Source organism: Oncorhynchus keta, chromosome 32 (assembly GCF_023373465.1).
Source record: "Oncorhynchus keta strain PuntledgeMale-10-30-2019 chromosome 32, Oket_V2, whole genome shotgun sequence".
NCBI classification, from domain to species: domain Eukaryota; kingdom Metazoa; phylum Chordata; class Actinopteri; order Salmoniformes; family Salmonidae; genus Oncorhynchus; species Oncorhynchus keta.
Genome location: NC_068452.1, coordinates 33,309,864 through 33,326,476, shown reverse-complemented (window position 1 = coordinate 33,326,476; position 16,613 = coordinate 33,309,864). Strand labels below are relative to the sequence as shown.

Sequence of the window (16,613 nt, the reverse complement as noted above, 5' to 3'; positions counted from 1 at the left end):
TGTCTCTCTTTATTTATCTTTGTTTTTCTATTTCTGTCTCTTTATTTATCTTTGTCTTTCTATTTCTGTCTCTTTATTTATCTTTGTTTTTCTATTTCTTCCTCTCTTTATTTATCTTTGTCGTTCTATTTCTGTCTCTCTTTATATATCTTTGTCTTTCTATTTCTGTCTCTCTTTATATATCTTTGTCTTTCTTTTTCTGTCTCTCTTTATATATCTGTGTCTTTCTATTTTTTCTATCTAAATCCATTTTTCCCTCTTTCTCGCTCTTGCTCTCTATCTCAGGTGCCAGTCTGGGACAGGGAGGATACCCCCAGGGTGGAGCAGGGGAATATCCCCAGGGTGGAGCAGGTGGATACCCCCAGGGTGGAGCAGGGGAATATCCCCAGGGTGGAGCAGGAGGATTCCCCCAGGGTGGAGCAGGAGGATTCCCCCAGGGTGGAGCAGGAGGATTCCCCCAGGGTGGAGCAGGAGGATACCCCCAGAGTGGAGCAGGAGGATACCCCCAGGGTGGAGCAGGCAAACAAGGCAAAGCTGGCGGAGGTGAGCCTTTTACTTTGTTGCCATGCTTTTCTCTTTATTTCTCTCTCTTTCTTCTCACTCTCTCTCTTTCTATTCTATTTTTTCTCTTTCACTCTCATTTGCCCTCTCTCTCTCTCTCTCTCTCTCTCACTCTCTCTCTCTCTCTCTCTCTCTCTCTCTCTCTCTCTCTCTCTCTCTCTCTCTCAGGTGCTAATCTGGGACAGGGAGGATACCCCCAGGGTGGAGCAGGAGGATACCCCCAGGGTGGAGCAGGCAAACAAGGCAAAGCTGGCGGAGGTGAGCCTTTTACTTTGTTGCCATGCTTTTCTCTTTATTTCTCTCTTTCTTTCTTCTCACTCTCTCTCTTTCTATTCTATTTTTTTCTCTTTCACTCTCATTTGCCCTCTCTCTCTCTCTCTCTCTCTCTCTCTCTCTCTCTCTCTCTCTCTCTCTCTCTCTCTCTCTCTCTCTCTCTCTCTCTCTCTCTCTCAGGTGCTAATCTGGGACAGGGAGGATACCCCCAGGGTGGAGCAGGAGGATACCCCCAGGGTGGAGCAGGAGGATACCCCCAGGGTGGAGCAGGTGGATACCCCCAGAGTGGAGCAGGAGGATACCCCCAGGGTGGAGCAGGAGGATACCCCCAGGGTGGAGCAGGCAAACAAGGCAAAGCTGGCGGAGGTGAGCCTTTTACTTTGTTGCCATGCTTTTCTCTTTATTTCTCTCTTTCTTTCTTCTCACTCTCTCTCTTTCTATTCTATTTTTTCTCTTTCACTCTCATTTGCCCTCTTCCTCACTCTTGCTCTCTCTCTCTCTCTCTCTCTCTCTCTCTCTCTCTCTCTCTCTCTCTCAGGTGCTAATCTGGGACAGGGAGGATATCCCCAGGGTGGAGCAGGAGGATACCCCCAGGGTGGAGCAGGCAAATCAGCAGGTAAGGCCTATTAATTATCACACTTTTGCAATCTCTAGTTGTAATTTTCTATCTTTCTCTGGTTCTCTTACTCTCTTATTATCTCTCCCACCTTTCATTTTCTCTCTCATTTCCATTTGCCATCTTCTTTACTCGATTTTTGATCTCAGGTGCCAATCTCCTCTTTTCTCTTTATGAAATATCCCACAGTACTCTCTCTAAGAATGACGTGCTGTGCTCTAATGTTTTTTGGTTGTCATCACAGGTTATGGTGATCAAATGGGAGGAGCATACCCCGGGGCCGGAGCGGGCAACGGATATGGGAATGGTGAGTCAGCATGCTTCCCCTTGTCAAATTCCTTTAAGGTCAAATTCCTTCAAATATAACTACAGTTTGAGGACACTGTAAACTGGAGTATAGAGCTGAGGCATTGACGATGAAATACGACATTCAATAGATATGTTGGGAATGACTGAGGATTACAGTAGCAGTGTGAAACATAGCTGCCTCTCTAGAGACGGAAGACAACTGCACCAAAGTTGTCACTGAGAAGTGATCTTAAATGAGAGAAGACAGATCCTCAGGGTCTGTACCACCAGGAAGTGACCTCGACTTCTTTTGTTCTCATGCAGGTGGAGGCCCAGCTGGTGGGGCCAATGCAGTGCCTGCAGGTATTCGGCATGTGTCTCTGTCTGTCTGTCTGTCTGTCTGTCTGTCTGTCTGTCTGTCTGTCTGTCTGTCTGTCTGTACATGACATGCACCTGCCATTAACCTTTCTATCCCCTGTACACGAAGTACTGTTGGGGAAAACTTCTGCCACAACATTTAACAAGCCCACGCTAAAGCTAGAGGAGCTGGAAAGCTGCATGCAGTGTTGTTTGGGAACTTTGTTTGAGACTAAATGTCTGCTTTCTTGTCAAGGTTTTTAACATGTCCCCTCTTCTCCACAGGCTATGGCAATGGCTACGGTGCTAGTACTGGAGGCAATGGTTATGGACCCGGTAGGTCTCATCAACTATAGCCAACCAACTAACATCTGTGGGTGGCTGACCAACTAACTGACCCGCTCACATACAGACATAATTATAATTGATTGATGATTATAATTATGTTTCAGGGATTGGGTACCCAACAGTGTTAGCGGATGGTGCTGCTGGGCTGGGAGGCAAGGCAGGGAAGGGAGCAGGAGGTAACCATTCATAAACCAGTAACAACTCATTCTTTTTTTGATTTCACCTTTATTTAACCAGGTGGCCAGTTGAGAACAAGTTCTCATTTACAACTGTGACCTGGCCAAGATAAAGCAAAGCAGTGCGACACAAACAACACAGAGTTACACATGGGATAAACAAACGTACAATCAATAACACAATAGAAAAGTATATATACAGTGTGTGCAAATGTAGTAAGATTAGGCAGGTCAGGCAATAAATAGGCCATAGTGGCGAAATAATTACAATGTAGCAATTAAACACTGGAGTGATAGATGTACAGAAAATGAATGTGCAAGTAGATATACTGGGGTGCAAAGGAGCAAAAGAAAAAAGAACAATATGGGGATGAGGTAGTTGGATGGGCTATTTACTGATGGGCTATGTACAGGTGCAATGATCGGTAAGCTGCTCTGACAGCTGATGCTTAAAGTTAGTGAGGGAGATATAAGTCTCCAGCTTCAGTGATTTTTGCAATTCATTCCAGTCATTGGCAGCAGAGAACTGGAAGGAAAGGCGGCCAAAGAGGAGTTGGCTTTCGGGGTGACCAGTGAAATATACCTGCTGGAGCGCATGCTACGGGTGGGTGCTGCTATGGTGCCCAGTGAGCTGAGATAAGGCGGGCTTTACCTAGCAAAGACTTATAGATGACCTGGAGCCAGTGGGTTTGGCGACCAATATGAAGCGAGGGCCAGCCTACGAGAGCATACAGGTCTCAGTGGTGGGTAGTATATGGGGCTTTGGTGACAAAACAGATGGCACTGTGATAGACTACATCCAATTTGCCGAGTAGAGTGTTGGAGGCTATTTTGTAAATGACTTCGCCGAAGTCAAGGATTGGTAGTATAGTCGGTTTTACGAGGGTGTGTTTGGCAGCATGAATGAAGGATGCCTTGTTGCGAAATAGGAAGCCAATTCTAGATTTAATTTTGGATTGGAGATGCTTAATGTGAGTCTGGAAGGAGAGTTTACCGTCTAACCAAACACCTAGGTATTTGTAGTTGTCCACATATTCTAAGTCAGAACCGTCCAGAGTAGTGATGCTAGACGGGCGAGCGGGTGCGGGCAGCGATCGGTTGAAGAGCATGCATTTAGTTTTGCTTGCATTTAAGAGTAGTTGGAGACCACAAAAGGAGAGTTGTATGGCATTGAAGCTCATCTGGAGGTTTGTTAGCACGGTGTCCAAAGAAGGGCCAGATGTATACAGAATGGTGTTGTCTGCATAGAGGTGGATCAGGGAATCACCAGCAGCATAAATAATAACTCAATCTGGTAACTACTCTACTCTATGGGAACTTGACTCGCTCTCAGTAAGATGAGGAAGGTCAGTAACACTTTCTATGAGGTATATATGCAAATAAGGCATTATAGTGCATTATACAACTTGCATAAGCTGTCATAACAACTCATAAGTAGTTATAACATCCTTATTCAGGATCTTACTTAGGCCTACTCAAAACAAAATAACAATTGTTCAAAGTCTGCATTGAGAGAGGTAAGATGTTATAATCATATAACATGTCATGTGTCATGTAACAGTGTGGATACTAGGTGTAATGTAACAGTGTGGATGCTAGGTGTAATGTAACAGTGTGGATGCCAGGTGTAATGTAACAGTGTGGATGCCAGGTGTAATGTAACAGTGTGGACACTAGGTGTAATGTAACAGTGTGGATGCTAGGTGTAATGTAACAGTGTGGACACTAGGTGTAATGTAACAGTGTGGACGCTAGGTGTAATGTAACAGTGTGGACGCTAGGTGTAATGTAACAGTGTGGACACTAGGTGTAATGTAACAGTGTGGACACTAGGTGTAATGTAACAGTGTGGACGCTAGGTGTAATGTAACAGTGTGGACGCTAGGTGTAATGTAACAGTGTGGACGCTAGGTGTAATGTAACAGTGTGGACGCTAGGTGTAATGTAACAGTGTGGACGCTAGGTGTAATGTAACAGTGTGGACGCTAGGTGTAATGTAACAGTGTGGATGCTAGGTGTAATGTAACAGTATGGACGCTAGGTGTAATGTAACAGTGTGGACACTAGGTGTAATGTAACAGTGTGGATGCTAGGTGTAATGTAACAGTGTGGACACTAGGTGTAATGTAACAGTGTGGACACTAGGTGTAATGTAACAGTGTGGATGCTATGTGTAATGTAACAGTGTGGACACCAGGTGTAATGTAACAGTGTGGACACTAGGTGTAATGTAACAGTGTGGACACTAGGTGTAATGTAACAGTGTGGACGCCAGGTGTAATGTAACAGTGTGGACACTAGGTGTAATGTAACAGTGTGGACACTAGGTGTAATGTAACAGTGTGGACGCCAGGTGTAATGTAACAGTGTGGACACTAGGTGTAATGTAACAGTGTGGACACTAGGTGTAATGTAACAGTGTGGACACTAGGTGTAATGTAACAGTGTGGACACTAGGTGTAATGTAACAGTGTGGATGCTATGTGTAATGTAACAGTGTGGACCCTTGGTGTAATGTAACAGTGTGGACACTAGGTGTAATGTAACAGTGTGGACACTAGGTGTAATGTAAGTGTGGACGCTATGTGTAATGTAACAGTGTGGACGCTAGGTGTAATGTAACAGTGTGGACACTAGGTGTAATGTAACTGTGGACACTAGGTGTTATGTAACAGTGTGGACCCTAGGTGTTATGTAACAGTGTGGACACTAGGTGTAATGTAACTGTGGACACTAGGTGTAATGTAACAGTGTGGACACTAGGTGTAATGTAACAGTGTGGACGCTAGGTGTAATGTAACAGTGTGGACGCTAGGTGTAATGTAACTGTGGACACTAGGTGTAATGTAACAGTGTGGACACTAGGTGTAATGTAACAGTGTGGACGCTAGGTGTAATGTAACAGTGTGGACGCTAGGTGTAATGTAACAGTGTGGACACTAGGTGTAATGTAACTGTGGACACTAGGTGTTATGTAACAGTGTGGACACTAGGTGTTATGTAACAGTGTGGACACTAGGTGTAATGTCATTGTGGACACTAGGTGTAATGTAACAGTGTGGACACTAGGTGTAATGTAACAGTGTGGACACTAGGTGTAATGTAACAGTGTGGACACTAGGTGTAATGTAACAGTGTGGATGCTATGTGTAATGTAACAGTGTGGACGCCAGGTGTTATGTAACAGTGTGGACACTAGGTGTAATGTAACAGTGTGGACACTAGGTGTAATGTAACAGTGTGGACACTAGGTGTAATGTAACAGTGTGGATGCTATGTGTAATGTAACAGTGTGGATGCTAGATGTAATGTAACAGTGTGGAAGCTTGGTGTAGCAAATGTCTCCCATTTGGAAATAACTCTGGACCATGCCAATGTTCTGCCAACCATGTCTTGTCAATATCTCCTAGTTGTCTTCATCACTTTAGGGGACCTCTATCTAACCACAGAGTTAATCGCCCAGGGGTTCATTCTTTGTTTTATTCCTCTGCTATTCTAGGTCTTGGCGCAGGAGGATATCCACAGGGACAGGAGAAATATGGTGAGGAAGTCACCCTGAGATGGAAGAAGAGGGGTCAAGAAGTGGATGTTTTCCCTAAGATGTCCTGTATTGAAAAGATAGAGGGCATCAACAAGCAGGATGTACACATGGAAGGAGAATAACTTTCACCCTAATTGATGTCACTAATAACATCACACTCCAAAACATGCATGCTAACCAAAGTAATGAAACACTCCCTGGACATGTCACGGTGTAATACCTAATCACTCACCCTAAACACTCCGAATTACCATCAGGAATGACCATCTGAAACATACCTGATCAATTCATCCATAATCATGTGATAATCCATAATCATGTAATAATCCATAATCATGTGATAATCCATAATCATGTAATAATCCATAATCATGTGATAATCCATAATCATGTGATAATCCATAATCATGTAATAATCCATAATCATGTAATAATCTATAATCCTGTGATAATCCATAATCATGTGATAATCCATAAATGTGCACCATATGGATGACCCCTTTAACCAGAAAGTTATGTTTGAAAAACATCTGTTTCAGGAATGCCAGCTCATCAAAATATGCATGTTCAGCACATCATTCATGACATCATCTGGATGATGACATCTACATATATCTTCATTCTAAAGGACACATAGCGAAACAAATTGAAGTCTCTCCATTTGATGATTACCTTCACACAATCATACACACATTCTGTGTTTCACCTCTCATCTAACACACTCTCTATGCTCACTCTGATCAGCTCTGTTGTAATCCATTTTTGTTTAACTCGCATGCCTCCCCCTTCATGCAGTACCCTGTGTGTGTCTGTAGGGGGTGCTGGCTCTGGTCCTGGTGGTGCTCTGCCTTATGGGGGCCAGCCTGTGGTACCTGCTGGGCTGTGGCCTGATGGTGGGAAGTTGGGCGGGTACAGCCCAGAGCCCTACGGGGTTGCTCAGCCTATGGGGCTGGGGCATGATACTGGTCTGGGTAAATACACTCTAAAGAGAGGGAAGGGTGAACAAAGGAATAACAAGAGAAAATAGAGGCAGAAAAAAGACAAAAACTGAGTGGTCAGGAAAAATAAAGAGGTAGAGAGAGGCTGAAAAGTAGAGAGATGAAGAGAAGGATTAGACAAAGAAAAAAGCAAGTCAGTGATGAACACTGAAGCAGCAACAGAGGGACTCAAAGGTCACTGTCACAGGAAAGCCAGTAATCATTGTCATTTTGCACATTTGCATACAGTTGATGCCATAATTGAGTCATATGTTTTCCATGCATTGATGTGGTCTGTGGGGTGGGAGGAGAGATGATGAGAATCTATAAGCGACCCTTGTGGTGTTCCACAGGGGGAGGAGTCAGTCAGCTTCCTTACAATGGAGCCCCAGTCAATACTGCTGGACTGGATGGTAAGAGCATTGTGACCCAAGGAATCTTTTGTATTACAATTACTTGCTGGCTGTGACTTGTGACCCTGCTTATACAGTGTGGATGTGTGAGGAAGAATAAAAACTGTTTGCGTGTGTGGTTGTGAATGATTATGTGAGGTCTTGTTATAACAGTATTAGACACAATTAAATACACTTGTTGTAATAAACTCTCCCAGCAGGTGATGGAAGCTTCCCTTATGGTGCTCAGCAACTGGGCCTTGGTGGTGATGGAGGCAAATCCTCTGGCAAATATGGTGAGACTGGTAGTGTGTGTGTGTGTGTGTGTGTGTGTGTGTGTGTGTGTGTGTGTGTGTGTGTGTGTGTGTGTGTGTGTGTGTGTGTGTGTGTGTGTGTGTGTGTGTGTGTGTGTGTGTGTGTGTGTGTGTGTGTGTGTGTGTGTGTGTGTGTGTGTGTGTGAGAAAGAGAGAAAGAGAGACAGAGATTGTGTGTGTACAATGTGCTTGTTTGTGTGGTAATTTCTCTCTAAACCTGTCTTGCTTCTGCTGTCTCTGACTATCTCTCTAAAGGCAACGGTGGATTGCCACAGGGTGCACAACAGGGTGCACAGCCTTATGGACCTGCGACTGGTGGTGGGAAACCACCTTGCAAAAATGGTACATGTCTTTGTGTACATGTCCGTTTGTCCTATATGTGTCATCTGTCGCTATACGTATGCGTTTGTGTGTCCGCACGTCCGTCTGCTCATGTGCTATATATGATGTTGTGTGTTTTCTGTAGTATGTCTGAATGTGTTTGTTGTTGTTCCTCCTATTTACATGTGGGTACTTGTCTCTTGTCGTTTCAGGAAACGGAGGGGGCTTTGGAGCACAGCCAGCAGGTGATTAAACTCACACTCACAACCACATCCCCTACACTGCTTGCCTCAGGAAATGATGTGTGTAGCAACTGCTTAAGGTGTGAATGCATGTGGGTGAGGAAGAGCACACATTTTTCAGTGTTAGTCTGTTGTGTGTGTTCTGTGCGTGTCTTGTAAATGTCCCTTGTGTCTCTATGTGTCCTGTTTGTGGTAAATATTGTTACGACTCATCTTGTCACTGCTTAGGCTATGGTCAAGGACAGCTGGGTGCAGGTCAGAGTGCCCCCTACAGTAACGGTAAGTTATATAGTCACATTCCCTGACTGAAAGTCCTGCTCTCTTCCGTCAGAATAACCATATTAGTTCCTATCACTGGAGGCTGGTGAGGCGAGAACGGCTCATAGTAATAGCTGGAATGGAGTAGATCCATTCCAGCTGTTATAGTAATTATCGTATAGAGAGGGAGATTATTGGTTGGAATGGAGTGGATGGAATGGAATGAAATGTGTTGCATTCCATTTCATTGACTCCATTCCAGCCATTACTGTAAACCATCCTCCCCTCACCAGCCTCCACTGGTTCCTACATCTAACCAGGGATGTCCATTAACACCATTGCATTTTTGTTTGTTTTGTTGTTTGGTTGTTTTGTTGTCTGCTGAACTAACAAAACCTAAACCTCTGACTGTGTGTCTCCTTCAGGAGCAGGAGGGAAGGAAAGCAAATATGGTGGTGGTGGACTGACTGGATTCTTTGGAAATGGAGGGTACAAAGGTGGGTGGGATGAGTGTTTGTTACTCATTTATGCTTGTCTCTGTGACTGAGCACATGAAGTCACCTTACTAGTCATTTAGATCAGAGCTTCGTGGTCTACCTTGTTTTATTGTCCTCTTTAACCAACTGCTTCACTTAACAACATTTCTTATCTCTCTCTCTCTTTCTCTGTCCAGGTTAAGTCAATCAGCTGAGGCCTTCTTGAAGTGAATATTTGTTTCGTTCTGTCATGTGTTCATTGTGATGTTTGTTGTTTGGTCTGTTGTTACATTTAACTATTCCATTTTTGTTTTGTATTTGTGTTTTTTGTTTATGGTTCTTGTCTTTTCTATTGTTGTGTGTCTGTCCCCTCTCTTCCTCTACTGGTTTTGGAGATTGTGTTGCCAGTGTGTTTGTGTTCATATCCATTTCACACTAAAGGGCAGAAAGCAACCCCATAATGTCTGTCGGTCTCCTCATTCTTTTAACCTTGGCACCAGTATTGTAAATGTACTGTACATGTGATGTGGGGGTTGAGTTTTAAGACTGAAGCTCTATGAGTTTAAATCAACATCAAATAAAATACAATTCAAAGACCTGTTCCCAAAACCTGACACCTGAGTTCTTCTGAGGTCATTATAAAGGGGGATATTCTCTGGTATATTGTGATGGACAGTACATACAGAAGATGTAATGTGTATGAAAAACTATTCCTTAATACCTCAGTATGCCAGTGGTGTTTGTTCATGACATAGTACTTCTTATGTTACTGTATTGCTATTAATGACAATGTATCCCCAAAGACCTTTATCATGTTCCACAATGGAAATAGTTTTGTCGTTATCTCAACACGGCAGTTTGTTTCATTCGTCTTTTGCATGGCGTCACCTGAACTTCATCCGTGCACAGGAAACCATAGCCCTTCCTCTCTCAAGTAATGCAACTGTGCCTTCAAACAACTGATATCTCACATACAGTAAACGAAACCAAATGCAACATAACGTGTACATATTGCCTGATTGTTAACTTCAGAGAACTTTGCATTTGAGACATAAACGAGGTCTCCCTGTGTGTGCTATAAGCATTTTATTATGCATAAAGTAACCCAATCATTCAACAATTTGAAACTGAATGCAAGCTACCTCGTAAATAAACACAAACAAGTACATATCAAGCAACTAATACTCCCAATTGTTTTATTTAAATGTAATCTTTATTTAACTAGGCAAGTGAGTTAAGAACAAATTCTAATTTACAACGACGGCCTACCCCGGCCAAACCCAGACAATGCTGGGCCAATTGTTCACCGCCCTATGGGACTCCCAATAATGGCCAGATGTGATTTGAACCAGGGATTGTAGTGACGCTTCTTGCACAGAGATGCAGTGCCTAAGACCTCTGCACCACTCAGGAGTTCAAAGATACAGTATAGAAAACAAAACACATTTTAACAAAACATTTATTTTATTATTTTAGGTTGGAGAAATCTACCTGAAAAAAAGATGTGGGGTTTTGACATGGATCACCATGCATACCTCTAAAATCGATCAGACTCCCTGTTCCCTGTACTGAGGCTCTTGTTGCCATGGAGATTGGGTCCGTCCAACAAGACTCCCATACTCACCAGCATGTCCTTTGGAATGAGACGGGAGTGGCGAGACACATAAACCTTCTCCAGGTGGGGATTCATAGGGGAGGGCACATAGTCCATACAGGCGGAGCCACCTAGACTGGGGGCACACACCGCCTCCCACTTGTAGAATATTTGGCCATGCTGGAGGTTGCAGAGATCCTCCTTCACCCCGGCCGTCAGCTCCTTCTCACATTCTCCTAACAGGTCGTCGTTCCACTTGTCGTCCTCGTCCCACACCTCAAATCTCAGCTTCTTACTGGTTGACAGATCCACGGTTCCCAGGTCATAGCTCATTGCCCAGCTGGGGTTGTTGTTGTTGTAGATAACTTTAGTGCGTCCGATTATCTGTCCTGCGAAAGCCACCTTCACGTAGCCGTCAGTGGCAGTGGTGTGGTCTCCCCACAGGTTGGCCCCTCTCTGAACAGTGATGACCACCCGCGCCAGGCCCTTGCGGGTGGGGCAGCAGTCGGCGCTCACCCCGGGGTTGTTGTGGCAGTTGCAGACGCAGGAGTCTCTGTGGTCACTTTTGATGCCAGTTTGACAGGGTTCAGAACAGTTCTTCCACAAGGCCTTCTCCAGGATGTAGTCGCTGATGGCCTTGCGCAGGTGCTTCCGAGCTGGGTTGGTGGTGGGCAGCAACTCATGGAGAGATTCCAGCGAATAGGAGACGATGTCCGGATAGTGTGGTAGGGAGTCCAGCCATGCCTTGTAGGAGGTGGGATATTTATCAGCAGAGAAGAGGAGCTCTGGTTCTGTGGTGTGGCCACCTTTCACCTCTGTGAACCTGTAGGGTGTTAGAGGGGGAAAAGGTTTTTGTGAGGGGCAGTACACATTTCAGCAAGGGAGAGTATGTATTGATTAGGGAAGTGTGAAAAGAGAGAGAGACAGAACTAAAGAAATTGTGTGAGGGAGAATCTATATGTGAAAGAGCAGCAGACTATAATTCCCCACCTATCATTGAAGACACTGGAAAAGCTGGCCTTGCTCTCTGTCTTAGACTTATCCTCCTGACAGTGCTTGAACTCAGTCTTCAAGCTGTTGCTGTCACCCACACTGGCAGACGCCTCCACATCCAGACACATCTTCACCTCCTCCGCACTGAGACCCTGCAGGCTGGCCTGGCACTGCTTGATACTGGTCACAGACTGCACCGTTCCACCCAGGCTCACCTACACACAGGATGAGAGGTAGAAAGTAATGTAATTTCCCAGAGAGATGCCAGTAAACTGCACATCTAGGGACAAACATCCCTAATGTTGATATGTAGTTTGGGTGCCTACTGCCTTGATGATTTACCACATTGATGTTGACCATCTCTCTCCCTCACCTTGGTAATGTAATGCGTGCCAAAGTTATCAATAAGCTTGTAATAACGTTGTTTGTTTTCTTGTTGATATATTTTGGGGAGATTCTTCACTGCTGTCTTGAATTCTTGGTGTAACTTGGGCTGGCCAGATACTCGATAGCTATTTGTGGAGAGAGAAAAGAGAGAGGGGGGTTAATGTTGTATGGATACAGACAAGCCCTCATAAAATGAAATGAACATGCAAAAACACCCTTGTATTTACAATCCCCAAAGGAAACTGAGATGAGGTTTCACAGAGACACATGTGTAAAATGAGCTCATGCTGTGTGGGCCACCTGATGTTTACCTGTAATACCCGCAGGACACACTGTGGCTTGTGAAACTGAACTTGTCACTCTTGGTTTTCTCCATGGAGTACTCAGCCAATTTGGAGTTGGTACCAGCGAGCATAATCTTCCCACTTTTTGACCCCTTCTCTAACTCTAGATTGACCTGCCAGTTATTCTCCACAGAAGAGCCACTGGAGCTGACGAGAGACTCACTGGAGCGATGGAGTTTACTGGACACTTTCATACTACACTGGTGGTTTGGTCTCCAATCCACCACTGCCAAAGGAAGCCTCTGTTGTTTCCCTTCCAGATAGGGATTCTTACAGAGGGTGCAGGTCTTGTCTTTGCGTTTCCACACATTCATGTCAATGACAAAGGCTCCTTTGCGTTTCATTTTGGTGATGTCAAAGCCTTCCCCTGCTAGGTTGGTTCCAGGAGCAAATTCTGCCTCTTTGCAGTCATTGGCTGAGCCGATGGTACATGATTGGCAACTGGGACGAGGAATGGACAACATAAGCCCTGCCCAGAGGCACACTATCAATAAGGACATCCTGGATGAGGTGAGATGTTTGCGACGGGCAGCTACAAGTCACTGTTTCATGCTGAAGAAAAGAAAGGTTATGTGTGAATTAAAGGTTAATTATTATGAAGTAAAACAATTATTGATGACCAAGATATAACATACATAACTTATTGCAAGTCAGCATGCAAACGTAACCTATAGGCTAGATCATAAGCTAACAATGTTTACCATATTTTACACAAACATATGAAAACTTGGTGCTGGTCTACATGGAACTTCTACAAAAATATTCCGAATTTACATAATGGTTATTGTTGAATTGTAGTTCCGTCATCATATTCATTCCCTGAATTGAAACCTCAATGGAAATTAATCTTGACCCTCAACTATGAGATACATAATAGGGTATAAGCATAACACTTGCATAAACTCAATCTTGTTCTATTTCATCCCACTTGTTATTTATTTATTTCAAAGGCCACTCTCTTAATGACTGTACAGTTTTTTTGGTGCATATTTTGTTCCATTTCTCTTTATTTTGTTATCTAATGTGGTAGTAAATGTGTTACCGCAGCCTACTATCAAAGTCAAATCCAATTATTAGAATGTGTACTCAAAAATAAGATTTATTGTCCATATTCACATATCTACTTGTGTATGTTTCCTTTCTATAAAAATGGTGCGAAACTAGATATACAGCATTAAAACTCACCTTTGACCAGTCTGTCCACTATGTGATGGATGTGAGAGTGAGAGGCTGGGGCAATAATGTACCGTAATTAAGTTCCTTTTTGATATAGGAAAAGGTGTGTTCGTACTCAAACGGGACGAGCAAATGGAAGGTTGAGGGGATGTTGGTCTTAGTATAGGCAACGTAAAAGAGTGTCTGCCACAGAATAGAACATTCTGTGGTTTCAGAGAGCGAGAATTGAGCGGAAGAGGGGTTGGCGTGGTGGTCTGGTGTGCTGCTCAGTGGAAAAATACGACAGTGGTCTTTCAGTTAAATGCCTTCATCTGACAGACCATTTACTTTGTCATTTCTCTGAAGTGGTGGTGTGGGTTGATGAAATTAAACTGTTGAGAATATAATGATAGCCTACTAGGTCTAGGAAACCCTTGGTAATGTGATATAAGAAGGAATTTACCTTCTCAATTATAGAACATGAGGACCAACACAGGAAAGGAAGACCCAGAGTTACCTCTGCTGCAGAGGATAAGTTCATTGGAGTTACCAGCCTCAGAAATTGCAGCCCAAATAAATGCTTCACAGGAGACTGCTTGAATCAGGGTTGAATTGCTGCAAAGAAACCACTGCTAAAGGACACCAATAATAAGAAGAGACTTGCTTGGACCAAGAAACACAGGTAATGGACATTAGACCAGTGGAAATCTGTCCTTTAGGCTGAGTCCAGGTTTGAGATTTTTGGTTCCAACTGCTGTGTCTTTGTGAGACGCAGAGTAGGTGAACGGATGATCTCCGCATGTATGGTTCCCACCGTGAAGCATGGAGGAGGAGGTGTAATGGTGTGGGGGTGCTTTGCTGGTGACACTGTCAGTGATTTATTTAGAATTCAAGGCACACATAACCAGCATGGCTACCAGCCTACCATGCTCATTTTCAAATGTGTAGGAAGTTAAACCATGTTTGAGCGAGATTCCATTCTTCCACTCATCTAGAGAGAGAGGGAGTGAAAGAGCGGGAGGGAGAAAAAGAAAGAGTGCAAAAATCTGTGTACAACGTAAAACACCAAATAATGCATGCAGAGCAGAATTAGGCCAATACCCACTAATTATCCAAATCCAGAAAAGAGACATTAAATTCTACAACCACCTAAAAGGAAGCGATTCCCAAACCTTCTATAACAAAGCCATCACCTACAGAGAGATGAACCTGGAAAACAGTCCCTTAAGCAAGCTGGTTCTGGGTCTCTGTTCACAAACACAAACAGACCCCACAGAGCCCCAGGACAGCAACACAATTAGACCCAACGAAATCATGAGAAAACAAAAAGATAATTACTTGACACATTGGAAAGAATTAACAAAAAAACAGAGCAAACTAGAACGCTATTTGGCCCTAAACAGAGAATACACATAACTGACCAATGTGACTGACCCAAATTTAAGGAAAGCTTTGACTATGTACAGACTCAGTGAGCATAGCCTTCCTATTGAGAAAGGTTGCCGTAGGCAGACCTGGCTCTCACGAAAAGACCGGCTATGTGCAAACTGCCCACAAAATGAGGTGGAAACTCAGCTGCACTTCCTAACCTCCTCCCAAATGTATGACCATATTAGAGACACATATTTCCCTCAGATTACACAGACCCACAAAGAATTTGAAAACAAATCCAATTTTGATAAACTCCCATATCTATTGGATGGAATACCACAGAGTGTCACAGCAGCAAGATTTGTGACCTGTTGCCGCAAGAAAAGGGCAACCAGTGAAGAACAAACACAATTGTAAATACAACCCATATTTATTTAACTAGATTTGCACATCGTTTCAACACTGTATATAGACATAATATGACATTTGAAATGTCTTTATTCTTTTGGAACTTGTGAGTGTAATATTTACTGTTCACTTTTTATTGTTTATTTTACTTTTTTGTCTTTTTTTTGTTTATTCATTTCACTTACTTTGGCAATGTAAACATATGTTTCCCATGCCAATAAATACCCTTGAATTGAATTGAGAGAGAGAGAGAGAGAGAGAGAGAGAGAGAGAGAGAGAGAGAGAGAGAGAGAGAGAGAGAGAGAGAGAGAGAGAGAGAGAGAGAGAGAGAGAGAGAGAGAGAGAGAGAGAGAGAGAGAGAGAGAGAGAGAGAGAGAGAGTTGTGAGGTCTGGGGTCCGCTCACCAACCAAGACTTCACAAAATGGGATAAACACCAAATTGAGACTCTGCACGCAGAATTCTGCAAAAATATCCTCCGTGTACAACGTAAAACACCAAATAATGCATGCAGAGCAGAATTAGGCCGATACCCACTAATTATCAAAATCCAGAAAAGAGCCGTTAAATTCTACAACCATCTAAAAGGAAGCGATTCACAAACCTTCCATAACAAAGCCATCACCTACAGAGAGATGAACCTGGAGAAGAGTCCCCTAAGCAAGCTGGTCCTGGGGCTCTGTTCACAAACACAAACACACCCTACAGAGCCCCAGGACAACAGCACAATTAGACCCAACCAAATCATGAGAAAACAAAAATATAATTACTTAACACATTGGAAAGAATTAACAAAAAAAACAGAGCAAACTAGAATGCTATTTGGCCCTACACAGAGAGTACACAGCGGCAGAATACCTGACCACTTAACACATGTTTCCCATGCCAATAAAGCCCTTGAATTGAATTGAATTGAATTGAGAGAGAGAGAGAGAGAGAGAGAGAGAGAGAGAGAGAGAGAGAGAGAGAGAGAGAGAGAGAGAGAGAGAGAGAGAGAGAGAGAGAGAGAGAAAGAAAGAAAGAAAGAAAGAAAGAAAGAAAGAAAGAAAGAAAGAAAGACAGAAAGAAAGAAAGAAAGAAAGAAAGAAAGAAAGAAAGAAAGAAAGAAAGAAAAAGTGTGGAAACAATATTTTAGATTCATATTTAGAGAAACATTCATATGCTCCTAACTAGGTTATTACTTTTTGGTAAACAATTGTTTTTTTTATTGAATCACAATCTAT

The 16,613-nt window shown here is 43.3% G+C and overlaps 2 protein-coding genes and 1 long non-coding RNA gene across 25 annotated transcripts in view; 2 read left to right on the top strand and 1 right to left on the bottom strand.

The window, feature by feature from the left end:
* The window catches only part of LOC118372890 (uncharacterized), a 32,000-nt gene extending 22,264 nt beyond the window's left edge, over positions 1-9,736 (top strand). For all 20 annotated transcript variants that reach the window (XM_052491522.1, XM_052491515.1, XM_052491524.1 and 17 more), the window contains 15 exons: positions 286-543; positions 730-819; positions 1,015-1,200; positions 1,373-1,450; positions 1,695-1,757; positions 2,063-2,101; positions 2,381-2,431; positions 6,119-6,160; positions 7,491-7,550; positions 7,748-7,825; positions 8,099-8,185; positions 8,377-8,409; positions 8,635-8,685; positions 9,090-9,161; positions 9,338-9,736. In XM_052491522.1, coding sequence (XP_052347482.1) covers positions 286-543; positions 730-819; positions 1,015-1,200; positions 1,373-1,450; positions 1,695-1,757; positions 2,063-2,101; positions 2,381-2,431; positions 6,119-6,160; positions 7,491-7,550; positions 7,748-7,825; positions 8,099-8,185; positions 8,377-8,409; positions 8,635-8,685; positions 9,090-9,131 — 1,158 coding nt within the window. In that variant the 3' untranslated portion in view covers positions 9,132-9,161; positions 9,338-9,736. The remainder of the gene's footprint in view (positions 1-285; positions 544-729; positions 820-1,014; positions 1,201-1,372; positions 1,451-1,694; positions 1,758-2,062; positions 2,102-2,380; positions 2,432-6,118; positions 6,161-7,490; positions 7,551-7,747; positions 7,826-8,098; positions 8,186-8,376; positions 8,410-8,634; positions 8,686-9,089; positions 9,162-9,337) is intronic.
* LOC127914532 (uncharacterized) lies at positions 2,628-6,094 on the top strand. 4 transcript variants are annotated; one of them, XR_008088814.1, is made up of 3 exons: positions 2,628-4,608; positions 4,661-5,076; positions 5,663-6,094. It is a non-coding gene; the product is annotated as an uncharacterized LOC127914532 (long non-coding RNA). The 4 variants fall into 4 exon arrangements; XR_008088815.1 differs by having other exon boundaries at positions 2,628-4,764; positions 4,817-5,076; XR_008088817.1 differs by having other exon boundaries at positions 2,628-4,946; positions 4,999-5,076.
* Positions 9,737-10,322: 586 nt separating the features above from the next.
* LOC118372894 (perforin-1-like) lies at positions 10,323-13,792 on the bottom strand. Its single transcript, XM_035758925.2, has 5 exons — positions 13,644-13,792; positions 12,426-13,010; positions 12,101-12,239; positions 11,725-11,942; positions 10,323-11,557 (listed from the first exon to the last, which is right to left on the bottom strand). The coding sequence occupies exons 2-5, from the start codon at positions 12,956-12,958 to the stop codon at positions 10,678-10,680; spliced, it is 1,770 nt and encodes a 589-aa protein (XP_035614818.2). The 5' UTR covers positions 12,959-13,010; positions 13,644-13,792; the 3' UTR covers positions 10,323-10,677.
* Between the last annotated feature and the right edge of the window lie 2,821 nt (positions 13,793-16,613).

Coding starts and splice junctions, on each gene's coding strand:
- LOC118372894 (XM_035758925.2), bottom strand. CDS start 12,958: ATGTCCTTATTGATAGTGTGCCTCTGGGCAGGGCTTATGTTGTCCATT. Junction 12,240..12,425: donor GTGTCCTGCGGGTATTACAG/GTAAACATCAGG, acceptor CTCCACAAATAG/CTATCGAGTATCTGGCCAGC. Junction 11,943..12,100: donor GCACGCATTACATTACCAAG/GTGAGGGAGAGA, acceptor TCCTGTGTGTAG/GTGAGCCTGGGTGGAACGGT.